The sequence below is a fragment of the Neofelis nebulosa genome, chromosome X, assembly GCF_028018385.1.
Source record: "Neofelis nebulosa isolate mNeoNeb1 chromosome X, mNeoNeb1.pri, whole genome shotgun sequence".
Lineage (NCBI taxonomy): Eukaryota > Metazoa > Chordata > Mammalia > Carnivora > Felidae > Neofelis > Neofelis nebulosa.
The window spans coordinates 7,651,884-7,676,527 of record NC_080800.1 but is presented as its reverse complement, the minus strand read 5'-3'; the positions used below and the strand labels follow the sequence as shown (position 1 = coordinate 7,676,527).

General features: G+C 46.7%; 1 protein-coding gene across 7 annotated transcripts in view; it reads left to right on the top strand.

Moving 5' to 3' along the window:
- MID1 (midline 1) overlaps positions 1-24,644 on the top strand; it is a 588,063-nt gene that overhangs the window by 477,204 nt on the left and 86,215 nt on the right. For 6 of the 7 annotated variants that reach the window (XM_058713622.1, XM_058713623.1, XM_058713625.1 and 3 more), the window contains one exon: positions 8,130-8,845. In XM_058713622.1, coding sequence (XP_058569605.1) covers positions 8,186-8,845 — 660 coding nt within the window. In that variant the 5' untranslated portion in view covers positions 8,130-8,185. The remainder of the gene's footprint in view (positions 1-8,129; positions 8,846-24,644) is intronic. The other variant, XM_058713626.1, reaches the window with a different exon arrangement.

Sequence of the window (24,644 nt, the reverse complement as noted above, 5' to 3'; positions counted from 1 at the left end):
TTATGTGATTTGGTGTAACATTTGTACAGTTTGGGTGGTGTGTGTGTCGGCTCAGTTCTGTGTTGGTAAATGGAACATCAGGCTTAGTTTCCCCACCCCAGAGGATATTTAGGAAAAAATCGGAGGAAGTGCCTTGGGAATCGTCCGGGCAGTGGCTGAGAGCCACCTGGTAGTAACAGTTGACCACGGGCCACCCAGGGTTGCTCTCCGAGTTTATTCCTTGGTCTGGTGACTCATGAATTTCCCTCAGAGCGATGGCCTTCAGAGGCGTACAAAGTGAGACCGAAAGTAAAATCAGTGGGGGCTGCAGTACACGCTCTGTTTCATAATTGGAAACATGATTATTGTTCGTGGAGACCCAGAACCTGTAGGGAAGCGCCGAGAGATGGGTTCACCTTACGATTAAGATGTCGAAACCCCGTTAAGAGACATTTGGGATTAAAAACTCACGGATGATGTGCCTCGTGGGTGACTGAACGCATAGAATGCACTCGGTCTGGAGACTCCTGATTCTTGGTCACTTCTGGCATCTATGGGTGAAACTTCCACACTCTGGGGATTTTGAACCGGAAAGCCCCCTCACTGACGTTGGCCACGGATTAAGCCGTGCAAGGCGTGTCGTCTTCACGGGGTACCGGGGGTTCCTTCGGGCTGTAGGTTACCTTCTCTGTGTCATAGCAGGAGTTGGGGGAGACGATAAGGAATATAGTTGTGAAATTCTTACATGAGCTAGCGAGCAGGATGATGGCGAGGGTTGTGACTGCACAGGCAAGGGGTTAAACGTTTTCTTTGCATTGACTTGCCCGGACAATGTTTTTTGCCTCTCTCTCACTTTAAAGGAGGAGGCAGAAAAGACCTTCCGTTGCCTGGCCTGTGACAGTAATCCATTAGGGCACCCGTCCTGAGTTCCCCATCTGCCTTCTCAGGTCCAAAGCTTGTGTCTGAACTAAGTCCTGCTGTCCGTTCTCTTCCACTGGGGACTTTCTCATGCAGTCTGCTTCCCCCCAGATCGCACACCTTGGACAAAAGAAAGCCCTTCTCCCTCCAGGAAAGTCCTCCTCCTGGGAGGAGTGCTACCAAAGGATGATGATACCTGGAGCCCCGAGGGGGCGAGGGGCCACCTGCCCAGGCAGCTGGTTCAGCCAGACCACCTTAGCCACCACCTGATGCCAAGGTTCGATCATTCCTGCAGCCCTTGCTGTTGATTAATTTTCCTTCGCCCCAAAAGGCGCGAGCCTCTTGACATCCAGGTTTAGCATGGGGGATTTCGAGGAGTAGGTGGTCGTTTGGCTCAGGCCACCTGTCCGTCATTGGCCTCAAATCTAGACTATGAGTGTTATCTCTGTGTGAGATATGTGTGTGTGTGTGTGTGTGTGTGTGTGCACGCGTGCCTGTATCGTGCATGCCTTTATCAGTCCCAGAGCTTAATTTATTTTAACTTACATACAAGTGAATTAGCATATAGCGCAATAATGATTTCAGGAGTAGGAATTAGGATCTTTAAATGAATATTTTGGTTGTTTTGCACAGATGATAGTTATGCTGCTTTGTGGTTTTCACCTAAAAGCTTTACTTTGTTCACTGTAAACATTTAAGACCTGTCACGCTATTTATAGCTGTCTTTTAAAACAATCCTTCTTTGTTTAATATGAAATCTCCAAAAACAACAGCGACCAGGGTTCTTCGGGCCTCTACGAGGTCCTGCCGTCCGTCATCTTAAAAAAACCAGAAAACAACAACAAGAAAATAAACACGAAACACAAAACAATCTGCCAAAGGAAAAAATGATCTGTGCTAGGCAGAACAACAAAGGCAGTCGCTAAGAGCAGCAAACAGTCCCGGTTCCTGGGATGGGAGGTGAGTGCGTGGGAATCAGGCCGAAGGAGCACTTTGGGAGAAACTTGGGCATGGCTTCGAGACAGGAGATGAGGCATCCCTCGGGACTCCTGCTTTGGGCAGCCGGGTGCTGCTCAGTGCCTGGGCCTTTAAGGCAGGCGACAGGAAGAAGCCGTTGGTGCCAGAAGCATGTGGCCAAGATGAAACTGAGGGACAAAAGATTGGAGGGAAGGAATCACCTTGGGAGGTGGTGGTTTGTTGTTTTGGTTTTGTGTGTTCGTGGGGGGTGGGGGGGGTGGGGAGGGTTGGTAATAGTCCAGGAATGCAGGACAGAAGGTGTAGATCTACCCGGAAGGCAGTGAGAGCAAGAGCAGAGAGAAAGAAACCGACCCGAGAACTAGGGACTGACACTTACATGTCTTGGCTAGTGATTTGGATTTGGGGGAAGGAGAGCGTGTGGCTTCCTATTGATGCTGTACCAAATGACCACCAGCGTGATGGCTTCAGCAACGCTGGAGGTCAAGGTGTCCGCAGGGCTGTGTTCCTTGGGGAGGCTCTAGGGAAGAATCTGTTTGCCTTTTGCCGCTTTTGGAAACGGCTCCCGTTCCCTGACTCGTGGCCCTTCCATCTTCAAAACAATGGCCCTCGAGTCTTTTCTGCGTCTCATCACCCGACGCTTCCTGTCGTTTCCACATCCAAGGGCCCTGGCGATTGCATCGAGTGCAGCTGGGCAGTGCGGGCTGAGCTCCCCATTTCGAGCTCAGCTGTGGCAAGCTCAATTCCGTCCGCAGCCTGCATTCCCCTCTGCCTTGTAACCTGACATATAGGTTCCGGGGATTAGGATGAGGCCCTCTTTGGAGGGAGGGAGGATCGAATGTGAGGCACCAGGAGGCTTGCGGGGCAGGCAGGTTCCGGAGGGAAGCTGACGAAACCCAGGAGGCGCACGCTGTGAAGTGGGGCATTTACAGTAAATGAAGCAAAGAACTGGCAGTGATGAGCTGGGCTTCTGGAAAGAGCTGGCACTGCGAGGGACAAGCCCAGGAGTCGTTCTCAGGCCGTACGGGAAACGAACGAACAACCGGGATAGCTTTTTTAAAAATTGAGCTAGAATTGACGGAGAACGTTATATTCATTTCACGTGCGCGACCCGACTCCGCATTTGTATACGTCATGAAATGATCGCCACACTAAGTCTAGTTAACATCCGTCACCACGCAGTTACAACTTTTTTTCTTGTGATGAGGACTTTTAAGATCTCCTCTCTTAGCAACTTCCAATTATGCAATACCGTATCGTGAACGAGAGTCACCATGCTCTACGTTACATCCCCACGAGTACGTTCTTTTACATCTGGAAGTCTGCCTTTTGACCACTCTTCGATGACTTTTGGATGGAAGGCCAGACTCTGGCTTAGGAAACACCCAGGCTTTGATTGGCTGGAAGAAGTCGGCAGTGGTTAGAGAGAGGAAAACCCGAAGAGCAGTTGCGGTGACACATAGAATGAGAGAGGGTGGGATGTGTCCATTGTCACTTCTACCGAAACACCCATTTATTAATTTTCCATTGTAAACAAGTGTTTTCCTCGAAAGTCTTGGATTTGTAAGAAAGTTTCTTGAAAACGTGTCTCGCACCTGCCCCTGAGGACTGTCCTGCTTAGGGATTGTTCCGAGTGAGGGCTGGAAGGAACTGGAGGGAGCATCTGGGGACACACTCCCAGGGCCACTCAGCTAATAGGCGAGCTACGTGTCGTCCCCGACTGTCTGGCCACCCGTCCAGCTCTCTCCTTTCTCTCTATTCCGTGCCCTGTTCTAGACTACAAACCGTGGACAAGCGGGGGTGTGAGCTCTAAATTGTTGCCACTCCCAGTTTGTTGCAAGGGGTTCCCAGGATTGCCCACATCCTCCTGTGAATGAGGACCGCTCAGCCCATTAAGAAAAATGTTGAGCTATAGAATTTCCTGACAATGATATGCACGTGGGATTTCCTTCCATTGTAGTGCATTTAGGCTAAGAATCTCTCTCTCTCTTTCTCTCTCTCTCTCTTTTGAAGCTTAGAAATTAAATTATGGGATTTAAGAAAAGAAAAAACATAACATTTTCACAGCCTCCTCCCCCAACCTGTTTGGCGAACCCCTGTTCGTCTTCAAAAATCTTTCTCACATGATGCTTCCTCCGGGAAGCTTTCCTATCTTCTTGCCCCCCAATCTTTGGCACGTGTCTTTTGTCATGTCCCAGGTCCGAGAACCTAGAGGGGCTTCGATGTTTGGTGAAAGAATGAATGGTGTTTTCATTTCTCGAAAAGGGTGTTTCAAAGGAAGCTAGACAATAAACGAGGCTACTTTTTTCAGGTGGGTGAATGCTACACACGCTTACCGCTAACATATTGTTGGGTAATGTAACAAAAATATGATCTGCAGGAGAGGAGAAAGAAAAAATCAGATCCACTGTAGATAGCGAACCCGTGGCCCCTTCCTTTTTGGCAACATATGGGCGAAAGATCCAGAAAATGGGCTGCACCTCTCTGGGTATCCAGATATGTAGTCATGGCTTAATACCATTAAATCAACGCTTACAGCGTAGACACTTGCACAAAGTGCTTGCCACGCCAAACGCGATGGCAATGAAAGAAAAAGATCCTGTTCTGAGCAGCTGCTGTTAAATCATTCTTACATGAAGTGCCCCTAAGCACTCGACTGCCATTATTTCCATTGCATATCATTTCTCGTTAGCATTCGGAACTTGTACCCGCTTGTCAGAGTCTTACTTCACCGCCGTTGCTGCATTTTATTTGTATCTCTTGGGGAGGGATTCTCATTTGCATTTTGTCTAGCTGTACGTGTCTCTACCTTCGGACACACGGGTCAGCAACATAAGATCCTCAGGCCCAGTCCAGCTGGCTACCTGTTTTTTGTAAATCCGATTTTATTGGCCAGCCACGCTCGCTCCTTCGCGCCTGGTGTGTGACTGCTTTTGCGCGCTACAGCAGTGGACTGGAGCGGCTACGACAGATTCTGCCTGGCCCGCCACGCCAAAAGTGTTTACTGCCTTGCCCTTTATAGGACACAAAGTTTGCTGACCTCTGTTCTGATACGTTGAGAGATCCTTCAGGGCGGCGGTTATGTTGTATTCTTTGAGGTGTTTTAACCCCAACATCTGGACGTTTATCACCTCCTTCAACAGATGCTTGAGCCCTGCCTGTGTGCAAGGCGCTGTTTCCACGTGCTGGCCATACATTGTCACTGAGCAAAGTGGAGTCTGTGCTGTCATAGAGCCCGCCCTCTGCTGGGGCAATGGGGAGAGATGGCTCAGTGACCAAACAAATAGAATACGTTGGGCGATAAAAGCTGTGGAGAAAGGCAAACCGAGGTCGGGGGAGAAGGGTGGCCGTGATGGGTGGGCAGGTGGTCGTGGTGGTAGCAGGGGACTTGGTTTTATGCGGGCTCACAGAGAAGGTGACACCGATGCAGAGAGTCCTGCGGATTCCCCAGACCTTGTGAGGGGGGAGACGGGACGTGCTTGGCACGTTTGAGGAATCGCAAGGAGGCCATGTGCCCGGAACTGAACAAGGGGTAACGTGGGAGGAAATGAGGTCACTGTCTGAGTCTGTGTTCTCTGGGGCTGGAGTTATTCTGGTGCGTTTCTCTCCGAGTGGGATGGGAAAGCCCCTGGAGGGTAGAGCAGAGACGGGGCAGGCTCAGTCATGTTTTAACAGGATCTCTGGCTTCTGCCGTTTGGAAGGGTATTAGGATAATCCAGGTAAGGCGTGATGTCGGCTGGCCCACGATCATAGAGCTGGGCTAGTGAGGACGCCAGATTCCGGCTTCTCGAGCCAGCACACTTGATGTCCTTGAATGAAACGTCAGCATTTCTCCCAGGGTCAGCAGTGGAATCACCTCTGGAAATTCTGATCGTGCCACTCTGGGATGGAATCCTGGCACCCGCATAAAAGTACAATCATGACTGGGCACCTCAGTCCGTTAAGCATCCGACTCTTGGTTTCGGCTCAGGTCACGGTCTCGAGGTTCATGGGATCGAGCCCCGTGTCGGGGTCTGCACTGACGGCACGGAGCCTGCTTGGGATTCTCTCTGTCCCTCCCCCTCTGCCTCTCACCTCTCTTTCTCTCTCAAAATAAGTAAGTGGACATTTTTTAAAAAGTTACCAGCGTCACAGCTCTCCAGACAGAATTGGGGCTCCTCTCGTTCCACCTGCGAACAAAGCCGACCAAAAGAGCTACGTTTTCCCTTTAATTTACGTTCTTCCGGTGGGAAGAGAGAAGGAGTTCGATTTAGAGATCATTCTCATTTTCCGCGGTCAACCAAAATAGTGATTAATAGGTAAAACCCTTTCAATTTCTTCCAGGCCATCTGCCGGAAGAGGTGGCCGAGACCGAGGGGGGACGAGACCGAGGGGGGACGGCGGGTTTCTCCCAATGGCAGCGACCCCCCCCCGCCCCCCCACTGGGGTTTCCGCTGCAGGTTGTGGAAACACGAGCAAGCTTTAATATTTCAAATCTCAGCTGCCCGCTTAATCTTTCCCATGTAGTTAATGTTCGTGAATGGCCGAAGATCTCTTTCAGCTACCGGGCTCCTATGAAGCCCGCAGCTCGTTAAGTTTTAACAAACTCAGCACATACTTGACGCTTTTAATGATCGCTTACCATTCGGTGGTTGGCAGGATGAGCATTAAGCTTCACCCAAGCACCACGTGGCGTTTCCGAGGGCTGCTATTTCAGAAAGGGGCGGCATGGGCTGGAAACCTTGAATTTTGTAAATACACGGAGGTGGGACTACAAAAGGGCCGACTGTCGGAATCCCGTAAACCCAGCTGTGGATGTGAAGCCTTCCCCTGAAGCCGGCCGAGAACCCCTCCCCGCCTTGCCCCCGCCCCACCCCCCCACCCCGAGTGTGATTTGAACTGGTGTCCCCCGGGCCCTACCGTTCTCCCACAGCCCGCAGTGGGCTGCATCTAACATGCCCGGCGCTGTTCCGCAGACCTCTGCTGATGGTCTTTAAAGGGAGAAGGTTCAAAGAGGCTTGGTTCCCAGGCCTGCTAATGAGCGCAGGGCCCCTTCCCGGTTAATGAACCGGCGTTTCTGTGGGATTCTTTCCCCTGCCCTTTTTGAAGGGAAGGCAGGCGAGGGTTCACAAAAGCAGCAGCGCGCAGCTGAGCCACCCGAAGGTGGCCCGGCGGGGGGGGGGGGGGGGGGGGAAGCACCGAAGCCGGTGGGGATCGTGTCCCGGCCCACGCGGCTCTGGGTGTGAGGCTGGACCTCCCGCCAGTCCGGCCCGTCGCCGGCGACAGGGACAGGCCCTGGATGGGAGTTTGTCGGCCGGGAGGGCCGCGCAGGGTCCCCTCGGCAGCCCTCGCGAACCTCCCCGCGCGGTAACGCGACGGCCTGACGCTGCCGTCCGATCTGCAGGCGTTAACCGTTGTCAGTGACTTACCAGATGCATGTTAAAGCCCCGAGAATCCTTGTTCTAATTAACTGAATCATTATTAGTCATTGGGACCCAAGCTCACCGCAGCCCCTGAAAAGGCCCGTAGATATTTTTTCTCTGCTTCCCTCTGCCCACCCACCATCCCACTGCGGGATCAACGAGTAGAATTATTCAGGAGGGTAGCGAACGCATGCCAGAAACATTGCCTCTGTCACGATCATGTCCGCGAAAGTCAGTGTTTTTCCTCGGGAATATATTTGGGAAGCTGACATCGCGTATTTAAGCGTTATCGTCGCCGCGGAAGCCACGCGTTTGATTTCACGCACATTTCATGCCCGTTTCCACGGGAGGTGCCTTTCTCCTTCTCTGAAGACTGCTTTGGTGTCACAGAGGGAGAAATCCTGCGGACGCATAAACGTTCGCGTGTAAGTTCATCGGTTCCGAGTTCTGAAAGGCTCTCGCTCATTAGTTAGCATTTCTACATTTTAATTCTCAGCACAAGGTAGAAGTTGGCCGTGACCCACTCAGGTTATTGGGATCAGATACAAATTGTGGACATTGCCGTTTCAGTAACTTGCCAGTTTGGAGTAAGACCTTTTAGCAAGCAAAATGGCAAAAACCCACTCGCTGCTTTCAGGGACTGGGACTTAGAGGAAACGTCCGTTGGTGTGCTGGCTTAGGGTGTTTCTCCCCGCCTCGTTGCCCCACGCGCACAGAAAGAGAATTATTTGGAACGTACACGCATTTTACCCTTCCGTGATCCGCGTTCGGAATCATTTTGAGACGCATTCAAAGCTGACAGCCCCCCATGGCTGACCCCCTCGCGCCTAATCACATCTTACATTCTGTTTCCAGATAGCTGATCAGCTTCCTTGGATTTTGCTGATGACCCAGGAGAGCTTTGCCTGAAGATGGAAACACTGGAGTCGGAGCTGACCTGCCCTATTTGTCTGGAGCTCTTTGAGGACCCTCTCCTGCTGCCCTGCGCACACAGCCTCTGCTTCAACTGTGCCCACCGCATCCTGGTGTCGCACTGTGCCACCAACGAGTCCGTGGAGTCCATCACCGCCTTCCAGTGCCCCACCTGCCGACATGTCATCACGCTCAGCCAGCGCGGTCTAGACGGACTCAAGCGCAACGTCACCCTGCAGAACATCATCGACAGGTTCCAGAAAGCGTCCGTGAGCGGGCCCAATTCCCCCAGCGAGACCCGCCGGGAGCGGGCGTTCGACGCCAACACCATGACCTCCGCCGAGAAAGTCCTCTGCCAGTTCTGTGACCAGGATCCTGCCCAGGACGCTGTGAAGACCTGTGTCACTTGCGAAGTGTCCTACTGCGATGAGTGCCTGAAAGCCACTCACCCAAACAAGAAGCCCTTTACAGGGCATCGTCTGATTGAGCCAATTCCGGACTCGCACATCCGGGGGCTGATGTGCCTGGAGCACGAGGATGAGAAGGTGAATATGTACTGTGTGACCGATGACCAGTTAATCTGTGCCTTGTGTAAACTGGTTGGGCGGCACCGAGATCATCAGGTGGCAGCTTTGAGTGAACGCTATGACAAGTTGAAGGTTAGTCCGATCCGCCTTAAGCCAACCCCTTTCTGCCAGCAAATGTCATGGAAATAAAAAGTGTACTCACTGCTAGCTACATGGCAGGTGAAGGTTTCCTCTTCACCTTTGCTATCTGATTAGTTTTAGCATGTTTTCTGGCAGCCTATAAATGTTGCACAATAAGGGTATCTTGTAAAAGTTGACGGCTGCTTGTAATTTTAGCGTTGTCACGGTGACGATGGATTTGCAAAATCTGGATCGTCTTCAACCCTTGCAGTTTTGTGTGTGTGTGTATGTGTGTGTGAGAGAGAGACAGACAGACAGACAGAAGGAAAGAAGGAATGGCAGATAAAATCTGGCTTTGGGCATTTGCGGCGGTGGGGGGGGGGGCATTCAGTTTCTTCATTCATCCAGGAAAGCTAATTTCACCCGAATTGTACCTGGATCTAGTTACCCGCATAAACGAAAGGACACAAGGAGGACAGCCTGTGGCAACTGTGGGCTTTTGGAGGACCTGTGACCTTTCATTTCTCGTGTGAGTGATATCTGGCTTATTGGTGAGTTAGAGTACGCTGACCATCTCGGGTTTCACGAAGGATTTCCTTTTCATTTAGGCTTTGTGTTCAGGAAGGTTACAGGCAAGACTATTTGAACTTCCACTTTTAACATGAAATTATTAACCTGACTCCAGCTCGGGGAACGATAATTAATATGACTATACGTCAAATTAAAAAATCACTCTCTAAATATGGATAGAATGCACCAGGGAAGAAATAAGTCAGGTCTCCTGATGTCTGTTCAACTTCAGGCGACGGTGGGTCTAATTATGGCAAACTCAGCCGAGAGTTTGCTCTGATAGTGAGATACTATGCTCACCAGTCAGTTTTAGATCACAAGACGCCAATTAAAAAGAAAGGAAGTAGGAATTAAGAGCTTTGAGTAAATATATATTCAAGTCCTTCCTCTCAGGAAAAACACACACCGTGTTGTTGAGCAAACAGAAAATGAATCACATGATCGAGAGTGCTACCATTGGGAGCACACCGTCACCTGTCACAAATGGTTCCTATCACTTTTCCTCAGCTAATGGGTGGTTGTGTTTCCCGGGACCTCATTGTTTATTTTGTGACGCTGGGATTAATGGGCCACACCTGTGATTTGGTCTGGCTGTGTCTTGAGACGCGGAGGGAAATGGAGGAGCTGAAGTGAATCCCGCTCCTGAGTGTCACTTGGGGAACAAAACCTCACCTGGGCAGCACGCCTCACTTTTAAGTGTCCATGGAGAGGGAGTTAAGCCCGAGGACTTAGGTGCTGGGGACAAGGGGACATGGAAGCTGCCTAGTTTTCTAGTGTGCCCAGCACTACCACAAGCACACCTCCAAAGTTAACGATGGCAGAGGCAGTGCGTGTCGAATTGTGCCTCTGAAACAAATTCTTCGGAAATGGATGCGGCGATCCATCTTGGAGACCAAGGTGACCGTTTCGCCCCCATTTTGGTGGGGGACTGAACGTTGAGATGACCGGACACAGGTGGTTTTGTTTTCCCGACGTAAACCTGGCGGACGGGGTCTTTTCTTTATCACAAAATGTTCCTCTGACTGGATCGACACTGCCTTTTGATGATCAGGTGTTAAAACCCCACCGTGATGTTCAATATTCGACAACCCCGGACTCGGTAGTTAAACTTGGTAGTCAGGTTCTGCTCGTTATTTGTGTACTATCAGAGGGGAGTTATTAATTATTTACAGAACAACTCCAAATTTATGAGGAGATACTGTCATGCTCTAGGCCCTTCTTGTGATGAAACTGACAACTCTTCAATTATGAGCCCTGCACACTTGTCTGATCGAGCCAGTGGGTTAGTGGTCGTTGATAATTGTCAGGCCCTCCTGGTAACAGTATCAGTTAATGAAGCAGTATATTTTCTCTTTGAATTATAGAAGCATAAGCATATAAACAGCACCCAGTGCACCCAAGCACATTTACAGCCACTCAACAAAATATGCTTCCGAGCATTTACTTACAGCCTTTTCACAAAATGCGCTTATGAGCATTTAAACAGATAACATGCCAACATAACGTGTTTGCTCCAAAACACGCCATTAGAATGGACAAATCATAAGAATACCCTGACATGTGGGGCGTCTGTGATATTTCAGCTGTCACATAATTATGAACATACGTACTTCTTTGTTTTGCTTAAAACCCAAGCACAGCGTGTGCATTAATATTTGAAAGGACCAAAGCCAAGGAAGGGTGTTTTTGTCAATTATTACTTTGGTCTGAACAAGTGACTATGCTCTGTAAATTGGATATGTAGGGACGCAAGGGTCACCTGTTGAAAAACGTGTGTGTCCGTCCTTCTGTTAGTAAAAGTCCACTATTTGAAGACGGGAATTCTGCAATGATGACGAAGAACAATTATTTCTTGCACTGATCTTAAACGTCGGGGGGCACCTTTACTCATGTTAGGTCTCAGTATACGTATGTTTATGTAAAGAATTGGAATATACTTTTGCACATCTCTTTCTAGGCACAAAAGGAAAAACAAAGCATAAAAATCCCAACGTGTAGAATTTTATCTGAAAAGAGAAAAGTCTTCCTACCAAATGCACGTCTTTAAATGGAGCATGTCATACTGTGGACTTTCTTGCGTCATTTTAATTGAATTTGAAGAAGCCTCTCAGTGCCCCAAATCTGGATTAAATTTTGATTGGTGAACTACATAACATATAAGAGAATTTAATATAGTGTATGGCAGAGTGACCGAGGAATTACAATGCAATCATTCCATTTTTTCCCTGTTCCAACATACGATGTTGGAGCTCTAGTTTCTTTTCTCTAGTTATACCTATAAAAATATACAAACTGAGAGGAACTGACCTTGCCTTGCCCTTCAACTTCAGCATAGACTCACTTCAAGTTAGCTGATGCTGAAGGTCCAAACCATTGTTTTGCATTTCTGACTCTAAAGGCTGGCTGAGGGAGTTTATTTGTATAATGTCCATTTCAATGGGTCATCCCAGTGGAATTTGGTCACAGTTTGGTAAAAGTTCCAATTCAAGCTTAGCCTTCCTGTGTAGTCCTTCTTATCTGGAGGTCAAGGCAAGGGATTTCACTCTTGGGTTTCATTTATAGATTGTAAGGTTCCATAATTTGGAAAGTCCTGTACTTTATTTGCAACCAGGAATGTCGTAAGTAGATACTTAGCTAGACTGGTATTCTCTTTCCTCAGAATTTCTATACCTTGTCCCTTCTCTGAAAATAGTCACAGGCATAGTACGGGTTCCAGTGCAAAGGTGTGTGTGTGTGTGTGTGTGTGTGTGTGTGTGTGTGTGTGTTACATGGCGCATCCATGGTAAGGATAGAGTTATCTGGCCCCAAATGTCAATAGTGCCCAGTCGAGAGACCCTGGTCAGTGAGAAGAATTTAGTGTTCATCACTGTAGTAATTTGCTAGGCTGCCCTCACAAGGGATCACAAGCACAGTGACCTAAGCAACAGAAATTTATTGTCCCACAGTTTTGGAGGCAAGAAGCCCAGAACCAGAGTGTAAGCAGGGTTGACTCCTGAGGGCTGTGAGGGGAGGGATGTGCTCCAGGCATGTCTCCGTGGGTTGTAGGTGACTGTTTCCTCTCTCTCTCTTCGGTGCCGTTCTTCCCCTGTGCTTGTCTTTGTGTTCAGATTTCCCCTTTTTATAAGCACACCAGTCATACTGGAGGACGGGCCCACCGTCCTCCAGTATGGCCTCATCATAACTAATTACATCTGCAATGACCCGATTTCTAAATAAGGTCGCATTCTGAAGTTATTGGGGGTTAGGGGTTCAACGTGTGAATTTGTGGGGGGGCACAATTCAACCCACAACAGTTCCTTACTTCAACGTGTACCTAATTATCTAGTCAATTGAACACATATTCTTTCTCCATCAGGGATTTAATCACCTCAAGTTAGGCAGAGCCCTGTGGGCTCGCACTGCCCCGGCGCTCACCTAAGACTGACCGTGGGGGCTTGTAGATCATGAATTCCCAATAAACTCTTGTCAGCTGCTTCACTGATGATCAACTATTAACCCTCCGTGGAAATTTTAATTTAAGGCCATGACAATACTGCAGATATTCATTCTTCTACGTGACAAAGCATCCTATAATATCTAAATGAGAGAGGAGCCAGGCGTTATATGACATTCCACCCAACTGGACGTGAACCATTATTTTGGACCCTATCGCGTTTTGTTGGCTTAAAGGCCGTGAATTTTGATAAACTAGATCTCGGCTAATTGTGCAACAATTCACATTTGTTTCACGCTGTTATGTGATGGGCACTTGATAGACCCATTAAACCCATTGTTTCATTTCCCCTCCAGTTAACCATATCTGGCATCTAGGTGTTGTTTCAACGGGCTGCCGAAAACTGCTAAGCCAGTATATGCTTAATAAATGACCGGGCACAGCCTCCTTCCTTCGTGGCACTCATAGTCTAGCAAAGAACTCCAATCAGGTCAATATTTTCTCTGTTGGTGGTGGGGGGAAGCACTGCATCCCCACAATAGCAAACACCAACCCTAAACCTGAGCGATGGAGAAAGGCTTCCCAGAAAAGGACCATGACACTCACCATTCCCAGCCTTTTATTAGAAAACGTTGAATTTCCTAGATGTCTGTAACTGCCCTGGTGTTAGTCATTCTTTTTTTTTTTTTTTAAGTTTGTTTATTTTCCATTTTATTTTTTTATTTGTTAAAATTTACATGCAAATGAGTTAGCATATAGTGTAGCAATGATTTCAGGAGTAGATTCCTTAATGCCCATTACCCATGTAGCCCATCCCGCCTCCCACAAGTCCTCCAATTACCCTCTGTTTGTTCTCCATATTTAAGAGTCTCTTCTGTTTTGTCCCCCTCCCTGTTTTTATATTATTTTTGTTTCCCTTTATGTTCATCTGTTTTGTCTCTTAAAGTCCTCATATGAAAAAAAAAAAAAAAAGTCCTCATATGAGTGAAGTCATATAATTTTTGTCTTTCTCTGACTGACACTTTCTCACTTCACTTAGCATAATACCCTCCAGTTCCATCCACGCAGTTGCAAATGGCAATATTTCATTCTTTTTGGTTGCCGAGTAATACTCCATTGTATATCTAGACCACATCTTCTTTATCCATTCACCCAGCCATGGCCATTTGGGCTCTTTCCATACTTTGGCTATTGTTGATAGTGCTGCTCTAAACATGGGGGTGCACGTGTCCCTTCAAAACAGCACACCTGTATCCCATGGATAAACGCCTAGTAGTGCCATTGCTGGGTCGTTCTTTTTTATTGTTATCTCCTGCGACATCCCTTGTGCAACCCTGTATAAGATTTCAAGCTAGTTCACAATAATCCCAGGCTAGGTTTTAGTCTAAAATATGGATATGCCCTCTGACATTTCACCACATGATGCCGGTGGGATATGTGCGTAAGTCGGACATAGGTCTTGTAGAACGTTTTGGTTTTATGGGGTCTCACCAGTTCTGACTGGCCCCTTGAGAATGCAATTCTGCTTGTGGTTTTTTTCAGTCAGCGATATATATTTAAAATGTGGTTTCCAAGTATTTGTAAATTACCTTAAGCCTAGATTTTAATTTTCTCAGTTTGGTACCCAAAGGATTTATGACACACGGAGGAAAGGAAACCATCCCCAGGGATGAGTTTTAACTGTAAGCTCAAGGCCACATCCTTCTCCCTGAAGAATCTCCTCTCCCTTCTTGCACCTGCAGAGGAAGGTCTTTTCGCCTGATGCTTTGGTGTTATTGGAACCATTTTCAGTAAGTTTGGAGAGTTCTGGAAGATGCACAGGCAAGTATAGAGGTACCTTGTAGCCATGTGGCTATGTAAACAAATGTAATTCTTGGGCACGTTGCTTACTGTTCAAAAAACAGGGCTAAGTGTGTAGTTACTTACATGGACACTTGGGAGAACAAAATAAAATGTTTCACATAAACTCTCGGTGTTGTGCCTGGCCCCCAGGAATCCTGCAGTGTATGTTAGGACATAACAGTGTCTACTGGGAGCCAGGGGGTAGGATGGTTACAGTGTGGACTTTGGAGATAGACTGCCTGCCAGTCGTTTGTTAATACTGTTTGTATTATTTGTGTGTGAGATAAGGGTCGTGTTACCGTTTTCATGTGTTCTGTAGTTTTGTTTCCAAAGCGCCTGGCAAAGGGCAGAGGCGCAACAATGAATATCCACTTGTTGATGGACGTGTTGACGGACGTGAGGCCTGTTGGCAGGAACCTCCAAGAGAGTTTAGGGATCCTAGACAACGCTGGCTGGAGCCTGGGGCGCCGACTGAGGGGCCGGGAGAGAGAGTGTTGGAAGAGTCCTGTTGGGATAAGATTTTGAAAGCCTTTCGAGTGCCAAGTTAAGAGCGTGCGACATTTTTACCCTTCTCTACAGGGGAACGCTGAAGTCATTTTGTTTTTGCGAGGGACGCTATGTGACGTATGTTTTCTGAAGGTGAGGTCACGCGAACGTGTAGGCATCCACAGAGGTAGGGGAGGAAAAGACGTTCCCATGCCTTTAGAATTTGTGGTCTCTCTTTTGTAACATTTTAAAAAACGTTTTATTTCTCTTTGAGAGAGCGCAAGCCGGTGAGGGGCAGAGAGGGGGACAGAGGATCCACAGCGGGCTCTGTGCTGAGAGCGGCGAGCCCGACATGGGGCTCGAACGCACGAACCGCGAGATCGTGACCCGAGCCAAGTCGGACGCTCAAGCGCCTGAGCCGCCCAGGCGCCCCCAGAGCGGTGTCCTTGTTAACTGGCGAAGTAAAGTAGCGTCACACAGCTCAGAACCCGCCACACCGTCAACAGAAACATGCGAAGCTGGGAGATTCAGAGAGTGGCCCAGGAAGACTGAGAAGAAGTAGGAGGGTGTCCTTGCCGGGCGGGTCTTGGGTGCAGGCGGAGAGGCAATTCTTCTCCTCCTGTCCTAGTGCAGCGCAACACACTGGTGATAACATGTGCTGATTTCTTCTGGCTTTTTGATTCACGATAAGCAGGATGCCGTTCAAGCCTCGAAATGCCTGCTATACGCCTAAGTAACGTTTTAGAGCCACAAGCAACCTCGGAGCTCACGTTATTTCACCCCCCTCCTGTAGATGAGAATATTAGGTAAAAGGAGTTGCCTGCAACCACCCGGCGAGGTGACTACACCGGGGCTGGACACGGCTGTCCCGCTGCCCGGTCTGTCCTGCGTCCCTTCAGCCCCGCCGCCCTCCGGGCATTCCTCTGGGTCTTTTTGAGGCGCTGGGACTAAATGCACTGATTTTACAGTGACTTTGAACACGCACCTGGCCTGGCTGTGAGCCACCATCGTGGATGTAGGATGATGCCTCTAGGGCCACCAAAAAAGCTGCTTCAGGATATCCCAGTGCTGTCACTTCTACCGCTGCGCCAGTGTAGACCGGGTGGCTTTGAAGGGCCAGACCTCGTGCCAGGAGGTGGGTTCATATAGATGGACCCAGTTGCCCTTGGGGACACCACAGAGAAAAGGAGATGCTCACGTGGAAATGAATTACAATTGCAGCTTAAATGGCTCATTAATTTCCCTCCTAGGATAATTATTTGTCAAGTTTATTTATATTGAGAGAGAGAGAGAGAGATAGTTGGGGGGGGGCGGCAGAGAGAGAGAGAGAGAGAGAATGAATTCCAAGCAGGCTTCGCACTGCCAGCACAGAGCTGGACGCGGGGCTCAAACCCACAAGCCGTGGGATCATGACCTGAGCCAAAACCAAGAGTCGGACGCTTAACTGACTAAGCCACCCAGGCGTCCCCCCCACTCCCCGCCCTTAGGGTAATTTTTTTCCTGAATGTTTTAACATACAGATTAACAATTTAATTTTATTGAAATACATTAACTGAGTAAACATAAGTGAGGAGTATCTGTGCGTGGTATTTGGATTTAAGTTGAAAAGTTTTGAAAGAATATGATTCATCGCGACCAGTTACAAAGTTAAGGCCAGTACGATATGCTGAAATTACATTAACAAAACATTCCGTTTTTTCAAGGCTGTGATATTCAAAACTCTCCTTCCGTGTCACTGGCAGATCATGAATTAAGTCCATCTTCGAAAGAGTGGTACATTTTTTAGTCCCGGCTAAGTAATAAAGAGGACATGAGTGGCCTGCGAAAGTGAATGTGGCTAAAGATTTCATTTATTCTCAGTATGTGACGTAAGCATTCTGGAAAAATCTGACGAAACTGCATTTACAAAATCCACTTAAAACTTACTCACTTGATGTTTTGCACTTTGGGGCATGATACATAAAGTCTTGGCATACCCGTGAGGATAGGTTTGAAGCTGACAGAGGAAACACATTTTACATTTCTCGTCAAAAAAGAAAATGCTTGTAAAGTGCCGAGCATGGTGATTGGCACATAGTAAGCGTTCCATGAACGTGACGTATTATTACATCTGGGCATTTACTGTTACACTAAAGGCTTCATTGGTGTAATCCAATCATGGATTTCATGACAGTATCATAAATTACTCCGTGGTTATAGGGTCGATTTGTGTTTCTGGCTGACATGGGAAACTAAACAACCTTCAGGGGAATTATAATTGGGTGGAAACTTTGATTTGTCCTTCTTTCTAAACCGAGCTAGGTAGTAAAATGGACTTTTAAGAAGCAGGGAGTGGTAGACTGAAAGAAATGGCTTTAAGAACAGGCACCATTTTGAAGTCCAGTCCATGGGGAATGAGCTAGGCTTATCTGATAGAATCAACACCGTGGGTGTTGACAGAGGACCTATGACTATTTCCTAGGAAAAAGAAGCCAGCTCAGGGTTATGTCACACGTAGACAGCCTGGACCAATCACAAGTTCCATGGGCCAACTTTCTTTTGTGTTGTATGAGGGAAGGATAGAGCAAGCTGACCTTGGCCTATGTTAGTAGCCGTGTCCCTTAGAATGGGAAGAAGAGGTTTTGGTATTGGTTAGGGCTACGAGAGGAAGAAAGCTCAGAAGAAGGAACTCGCAGAAGGAGAAGGGTTGGAGGTCCTCCACGATAGTGGCCCTGGGGGATTTTGTTCTCTATGCTTCCTGCCACTCCGTGGGGACAGAATGCAGAGAACAGCAGGGTTATCATCTGCCTCCTCCCTTCTATCTTCTTTACTGCTTATGGGGCGGGGGGTGGGATCAGGAAAATAATGGCTTTTATTCACATTGGTATAGACTAGGTTAGTAATAAAACAATATGGAAATCATGAAAAGCTTCTCCGCCTTTTGTACCTTTATAAATGATCTCCCCCCATCTGTTTTATCAAATCCTACTTTTAAAAAGAAAGAAAGAAGAAAGAAAGAAAGAAAGAAAGAAAGAAAGAAAGAAAGAAAGAAAGAAAGAAAGAAAAGAAGGCTTGTTTATTCACCCAAAGACTATTTGTTTGTAGCTAATGAGATTAGCACTGGGTAAACTCTGGGAATGCAGAGGCGAATAACCAAGCTAAGTCCAGATGTAATGATAACGTGTGATAAGAGTATATGAAAGGACTATGAAAAGAAGTGTATGAAACTCAATCCATGAGATAGTTCTTGCTATGAATGATAGCCAAAAATTGATGGCTTAGGTGCTGCTCCCTGGAAATTGCCTAATTCCAGAAGCTGCAGTGGAAACACTTTCCGGTGAAAAGCCACATGCGGAGGACAAGCAGTGACTTGCTTTCGCACCATGCGTTCCTTTGGAGTGGCAGGAAAGGACAAGAGATGAGGTCCCCAATCCATAATAAAATCTGGGCCAGGCCCTTTCTTATTTATTAAGGTCTGCTTTCCCCCCGCAGTCTCCGTGTCCTTCCTGGACGGAGCTAATAGGTCAGGTAAATAGCCAGGCTCAGAAGCAGTTTCTGTCATTTCCACTCTGAAGGGGCCCATCTCTAAGAAGAGGCTATGAGAGGCAACTGGGAGGAAGTGCCCTTGTGTTGCCAAAGCCAACCGGTAGGCTGGCTTTGTTGGGGATTTTTTTTTTTTTTTTTTTTTTTTACAAATTTAGGCGCTATAGGATGAATATCCTGACGTGGTAGAGTGAGAGATTTATCCCTCCCTCCTTTGACCCTTGACATGGCTGTTCAGAGCTCAGTTGCTCTCGGTTGGTATGGAGAGAAGCAAAATGGACAGATTTTAAGACTCCCGCTCAGCATGACCTGTTGCTTCTAGGAGAAGACCTAGGAGACCTGAGGTACCCGTTCAAACCCTACCCAAGGAACTTGGAGAGAGATGTTTTTCTGGCCCCCTGGATTGCTGAAATCAGGCTCTACAGGGTCCTGGCAAAAAAGGGGCTCGCCCATGTGTAGTGTTCATCTTGTTAAGTGAAGTAGTTATACTTTCTCTTGTATTCTAGAAATTCATCTAGAAACGTAAGAGGCAAGGCCACCGTGCTGCCTCCATACCTCTAGAAAAATGTCGTGTGGGCCAAGGCTGGGTGGTAGTAGAGGGAGGGAGAGTTCTCTTTCAAGATGCTGCTTTCAGTTGTTCTGAGATGTGGTTCGAGGGTATTTGTTGACTCAACACCGAGAACCAGCTATTACCAAGAGTAATGACTAGCACTGGTAAATCTCCAGATTGACAGTTTGCAAAGCACTTTCAAGTATTATTTGATCCTTGGAACAACCGTGTCTCCCCGGCAAAGATGTGGGAATGATGATACCTGCTCATTAGGGGTCTTGGGAGGATTAAATGAGATAATGTAGGGCCAAGTGTCTAGCCCAGCGTCTAGTGGGTGGGAGAAGCTTGGTAAAGAGGAACCTTTTTAACCATGTGCAACACGCGGCCATGGGAAATTAAATAGCATAAGTACGGTTAGAGACATAAAAGTTTGGGGCTCAGACCCAGGGAGCCCACCCTGTCCCTGACGAATCATTGCCTAGGATTAAGGCTGAAAGAACTATGGCTCAAACATCCCACACCTCAAAAAATTATTGACAAGGAAAAAGGGCTTGAAAGCGCTTTTGCCTTAACTTTGGACACAAGGGCTCCCTGGACAGAGTGAAGAAGTTTTCTTTAAAGTGGTGACTATGATCGAAGATGATCTATTTTCCATTCTAACAGAAATAAAGATGGAAAAATACAAAGTTGAAATACGGAAATCCATGTGGAATCATTTTTATGTATCTCCAGTAATGTCGAATTCTTCCATACCCATCAGCCACTGCATATGTAAGTGTTAAATGAAGGAATGAACGAATCTCCAGTGATCCCTAAATTCATTTCATCACTTGAAATGTGATTATTTATTTGCCCTGGTTAAAAATGTAAATTTAGAGTCTCGGTCTATGATTTTGACATTTCAAACCTCTTAAGAGACCCAACTGAGCTCTTGTTCATATTTAGTTATTCTTGGCAAAGCCTGGCTACAGATAAAAATGGTCACTACGTGTTAGTCAATAACAGCTTTTGGGTCTATCCTCCATTCCTCCTTCTAGGATTGCTAACCCGTCGGAATTGTAGGCTTCAATTAGTATCTTAGACCAGAATGTCTCAAACGTAACATGTACCCGGGAACCACTCGGGGGTCTTATTAATATGCAGATTCTGATTCAGCAAGTCTGAGATGGGTTTGGGGTCTGATTTCAACTTGGGGCCTGGCCTTGCCATTTTAGAGTCATATGCATTTAAGTTAGGGATAAAAGCAAAACTAACTTCTCTAAGCCTCATTTGCTTCTCAATAAAACAGGAGGTGATAATAATTCAGGACTAAACCCTGTAACGCTTGACCCTTGGGAAGCCCTGGACGAGGAGTAATAAAGCCAGTACAGACTCTAAGAAGTCAGACAATATAAAGTTTATAGAAACACAAGTGAATGACGGATCTCCTTCCTCAATCCTTCCATCCCTTCCTCTACTCACTCCACGCTGTTCTTAAAGGACCCAGCTCTAGGCTCATTGAGGACTTCTCTAGCTTAGCTTTTCATGAAATTCCCTCACCCCAGACGTTCCGTATTGTCTTTTCATGATTACGTAGCATTCGGTACTGTTTTATGAACATTCTTGGGGCGCAGAGCCTTCTCGGCCCAACCATTTGTCCATTTCTCTGAGATCAGACGAGATCGGGTGCGTTCAGGGTGGTATGGCCGTAGACTTTTTGTCCATTTCTCAAACCCGGTGACTGTATCTTGTAGTTCTTTTGTATCTGCTTACTCAGTTTTCCGTGACGAGAGCATTTTTTTTAAAGCTACGAGGCATTTTATCAGTAGTAAATACTTGTTGAAATAAATGGAACAGCCCATAATAATTTAATCAGATTATAGTCTCCACTGTGTCGGTAGGATTTGCCCATCAGATAAAAAAAAGGAAAGCCATACGTAGCCCACCAGCCATTCTTTTGAATTTTGAATACATAAGCAAGTGAAACACTGCCTTTCAGGTTTTTGCATTCATTTCTGAATCTGCAAATCGCTCCCCAATGATTTCTCTAGAGAAAGTATTAGAGAGAGACCGTTTGATTTTTTTTTTTTTAAACTTCACCTCAGGCAGAGGTGATGAAATATTTGTCATTCACAAGAGGTAGGATAAAATATCACTATGTACCCGTATATTTGTTTGTATATATACTTTTTGTGTATACATTTTGTTCTCTGCTGCCTCAGAACAGTTACCTTTAATTCCATTCTGAGGCAGAATACTAAGAAATCATAAAGAGCTTAGGGGGTCAGCTTAGCAGTGCACGACTGCCTTCTCCTGGCAACTGGGGGGGGGGGGCCAGGGGGCTGATAATGGCACCTAGTGGGTCAAGGTCGGGGATTCTGCTAAGCATCCTAAATGCACAGCCCAGCGCCCATGGCAGAGAATCATCTGACCCCAAAGGCCAAGACTGGGGCACCCTGAATTGACCCAAAGCATCTTTGCCAGTGACACCAAGGGAAATGTTCAGCCTCATTCTCAGAGGCATTGACTTGTCTGTGTGACCTCCGAAACCAAATGTATTTGGAGATGTAGAAAGCTCAGCCCTTGGAGAATCCTGCTTCCGCCATCTGTGGCCGCCCTGAGTGGCAGAATGGCAGCGCCCCGAGGCGCTCTGCATGGCAGGCTTCCTCTACCTTAGGCTGGGGCCTGTCTTGAGCAGTCTGGGCCCGCACATGCCGTCCTTCGGGCTGTTTCAGCAATATTTAACCCTCCGAAAGCTTATTAAACGTTCCTTAATCCCTTCCTCAAACATGATTGAGGTGCACTTGATATGATCTGCTGTCCCGTAGATTTCCGAGTCATGGCAGCTCGTGTTCAAGACTACCTTCCAGGTGTAGCTGTTTGTGTCAGAGACAGCCTGGGGCCTTCGACCGAGTGGGAAGTCTGCAGAGAACAGGCTGGCAGCCGAGATTTTCACCCAAATGGCGTGCATTTGATGTATAATGGTCTTAATGGTGATACATTCAAAGTGGATTCATTCCACAGTTCCAAAGTTAACTCATTAGATCTGTTCGTCTAGTTCAAATCCATCTTCCAGAGACACCGTTTATATTTATGTAGCTGTGCTTCTTTATCAGCAAAACTGTAGATTCTCAGCTTCTCAACTTGGAGACTTGGAATGTGAGTCTTGGAATCAAACATGAGCCTTCAATGCCGGCATAATTTCCAAGCGCTTGTTCCTGCAGGCAGATGCTGTTTATTTCACAAGAGGTTCACAACGTGAATGCCCCGAGCTGGAAGGGCCTTTGTCATTGTCTAGTGCAATGAGTCTTGCCCTGGCTGTGCATAGATCCCCCTGACTTCCCAAGTGATTCTAACGTGCGGACTTGCTTGAAAAACTTCAGTCTTGCTCAGTCTCTCCATTCCAAACGGGGAAACTGAGGTCTAGATTAATTCATAAAGGCAGGAGTCAGCAAACACTTTAAGGGCCAGCCACTAAATGTTGCCAGTTTTCTGGGCCATATGGTTTCTTTCGGAACTGTTCCACCTGTCCTGGTGTGAAAGCAGCCACAGACAGTACTTACCCAAACGGGCGTGGCTGTGTGTCAATGAAACTATAAAAACGCGTGACTGGCCGATTAGGCCCATGGGCTATAGTTTGCCAACCCCTGGTTTAGGTCTCACGACCGGTTGGTGGAAACCCATATGGCTAGACCACAAATACACCAACCTTCAGTAAATGTTCTTCCACTGGATGCAGCCTTCCTGTTTGAGGCAGGGTCTATAACATACCCAATTTCTATAGAAGTTAAATACATACCTTTATGTAAGTTAAGACAAGTATCCGAGGATCTACAATCACAGTGTCTCTGTTTTACTAATGTAATAAGCCAGTCAATAATATTTCTGTCCAAGGTTTTGTTTTTTTGTTCAACTGGAAAGTCCAAAACTAATTTCTTTCGAACAACTGTGAGCAATCTTGAGCGTTCTATCTAATAGCTAGAGATGCCTCCCTAAGAGTCCTTGAGAATGACCATGGAGTAAGGCCAAGGTAGAGGAAATGAAGCCGTCACAATTAATGGGGAGAGTTATGGGTTTGGCTCTTAATGACAATGTTGGTATATATTTTTTTTATTTTTTATTTTTTTTGCTGTTTGTGTAACACTTCCTCCAAATGCACACATAAAAATAGGTTTTTTGGAAGGTTAAAAAGCCATTGAATCGGGTCTTTTTTCTTGGAGATTGACTTACATTTGTTAGTTACACACATAACTATATTTTTCAGGAAGATGATTCTCTCTTCCATTTTGTGTCTAAAGAATACATTTAATAAAAGTGCTCCCTGTCCTGACGTGTCCTGTTTACAATGATAAAATGGCTTTCTGTCAATGATTTCTCCGAATGGATAAAGATGGTGAAACAAAATGAAATTTGTCTCCCACAGGAAGTGTCCCTTATCTATCTCTATGACACCCCTCTTTACGGTGCCCTTTCCCCGTGATGCCCCCTCTCTGTGATGCCCCCACAGATGTGAGGACAGCTGTAGCTAAGTTTGCTTCTTCCACTTGGCTTACTCCGCCCTAGTAAAACTTCACTGCTGCCTTAATCTTTGGTTCCCGAGGCTCCGGGAGAGTCATTTTTTCAGTGCTGTTGAGAGTTTTATAGCCCTGAGCGGTTTTATGAAATAAAGTGTTCCAAAGGACTGTACTAGAAGATGGGTGATATGAGTTAATACCATGCGTTCCTTCTGACAAGGAAGTGTTAGATGATAAGACAGCTTGCTGAAGGTTGAACTGATCCTTATCCAGATAAGCTCTGCACTTGAGGTTGCCTTTGTAGGGGGGGACAATAGGCATAGAAAATGTTGTAAAAAATAGGTTTGTTTGTTTCACATTATCATGGAGAAAACAGCTATAAAGAAGACGGAGTGAGGTCATTAAATGCCGCTAAGCCCTTGAATGATGATTTATACATAGCTGAAATTAAAATAATTTTCATGAAACAAAAACAGTTCAGAACTCGGTTTTTCCCCCTCTGTTTGTTTGTTTTTGCTGTTACTGCTCGAAGAATACTTATTATTTTAAAATATTTCAAAAATATTTCCCAAGTGATAAATTCCACGCAATAAAAGACAACAAGCCGAGAGCATAATGCCAGAACATTTCAGGCGTGCCCAAAACGTGGAGGAAGCAATCTCGTGGGACTTGGCCATTTCTCTTGTAAGGTCTTAAAACCCCATGGGAAGTCCACGTACGACATGCTATTGTTTGGGAGTTCCACTTAAAACACACTGGCAATATTCAATATTTTTTTCGAAGTTCTGGAAATCTAAAGTATATGCTTTTTCAAATACATAGTTTACTCCAGCAGCCAACACTGCCAAACAGAACTAAAGAAGAAAAGAAATTAAGAAAATATGAGAATTGGGACTACTACAAAGTGACAAATGA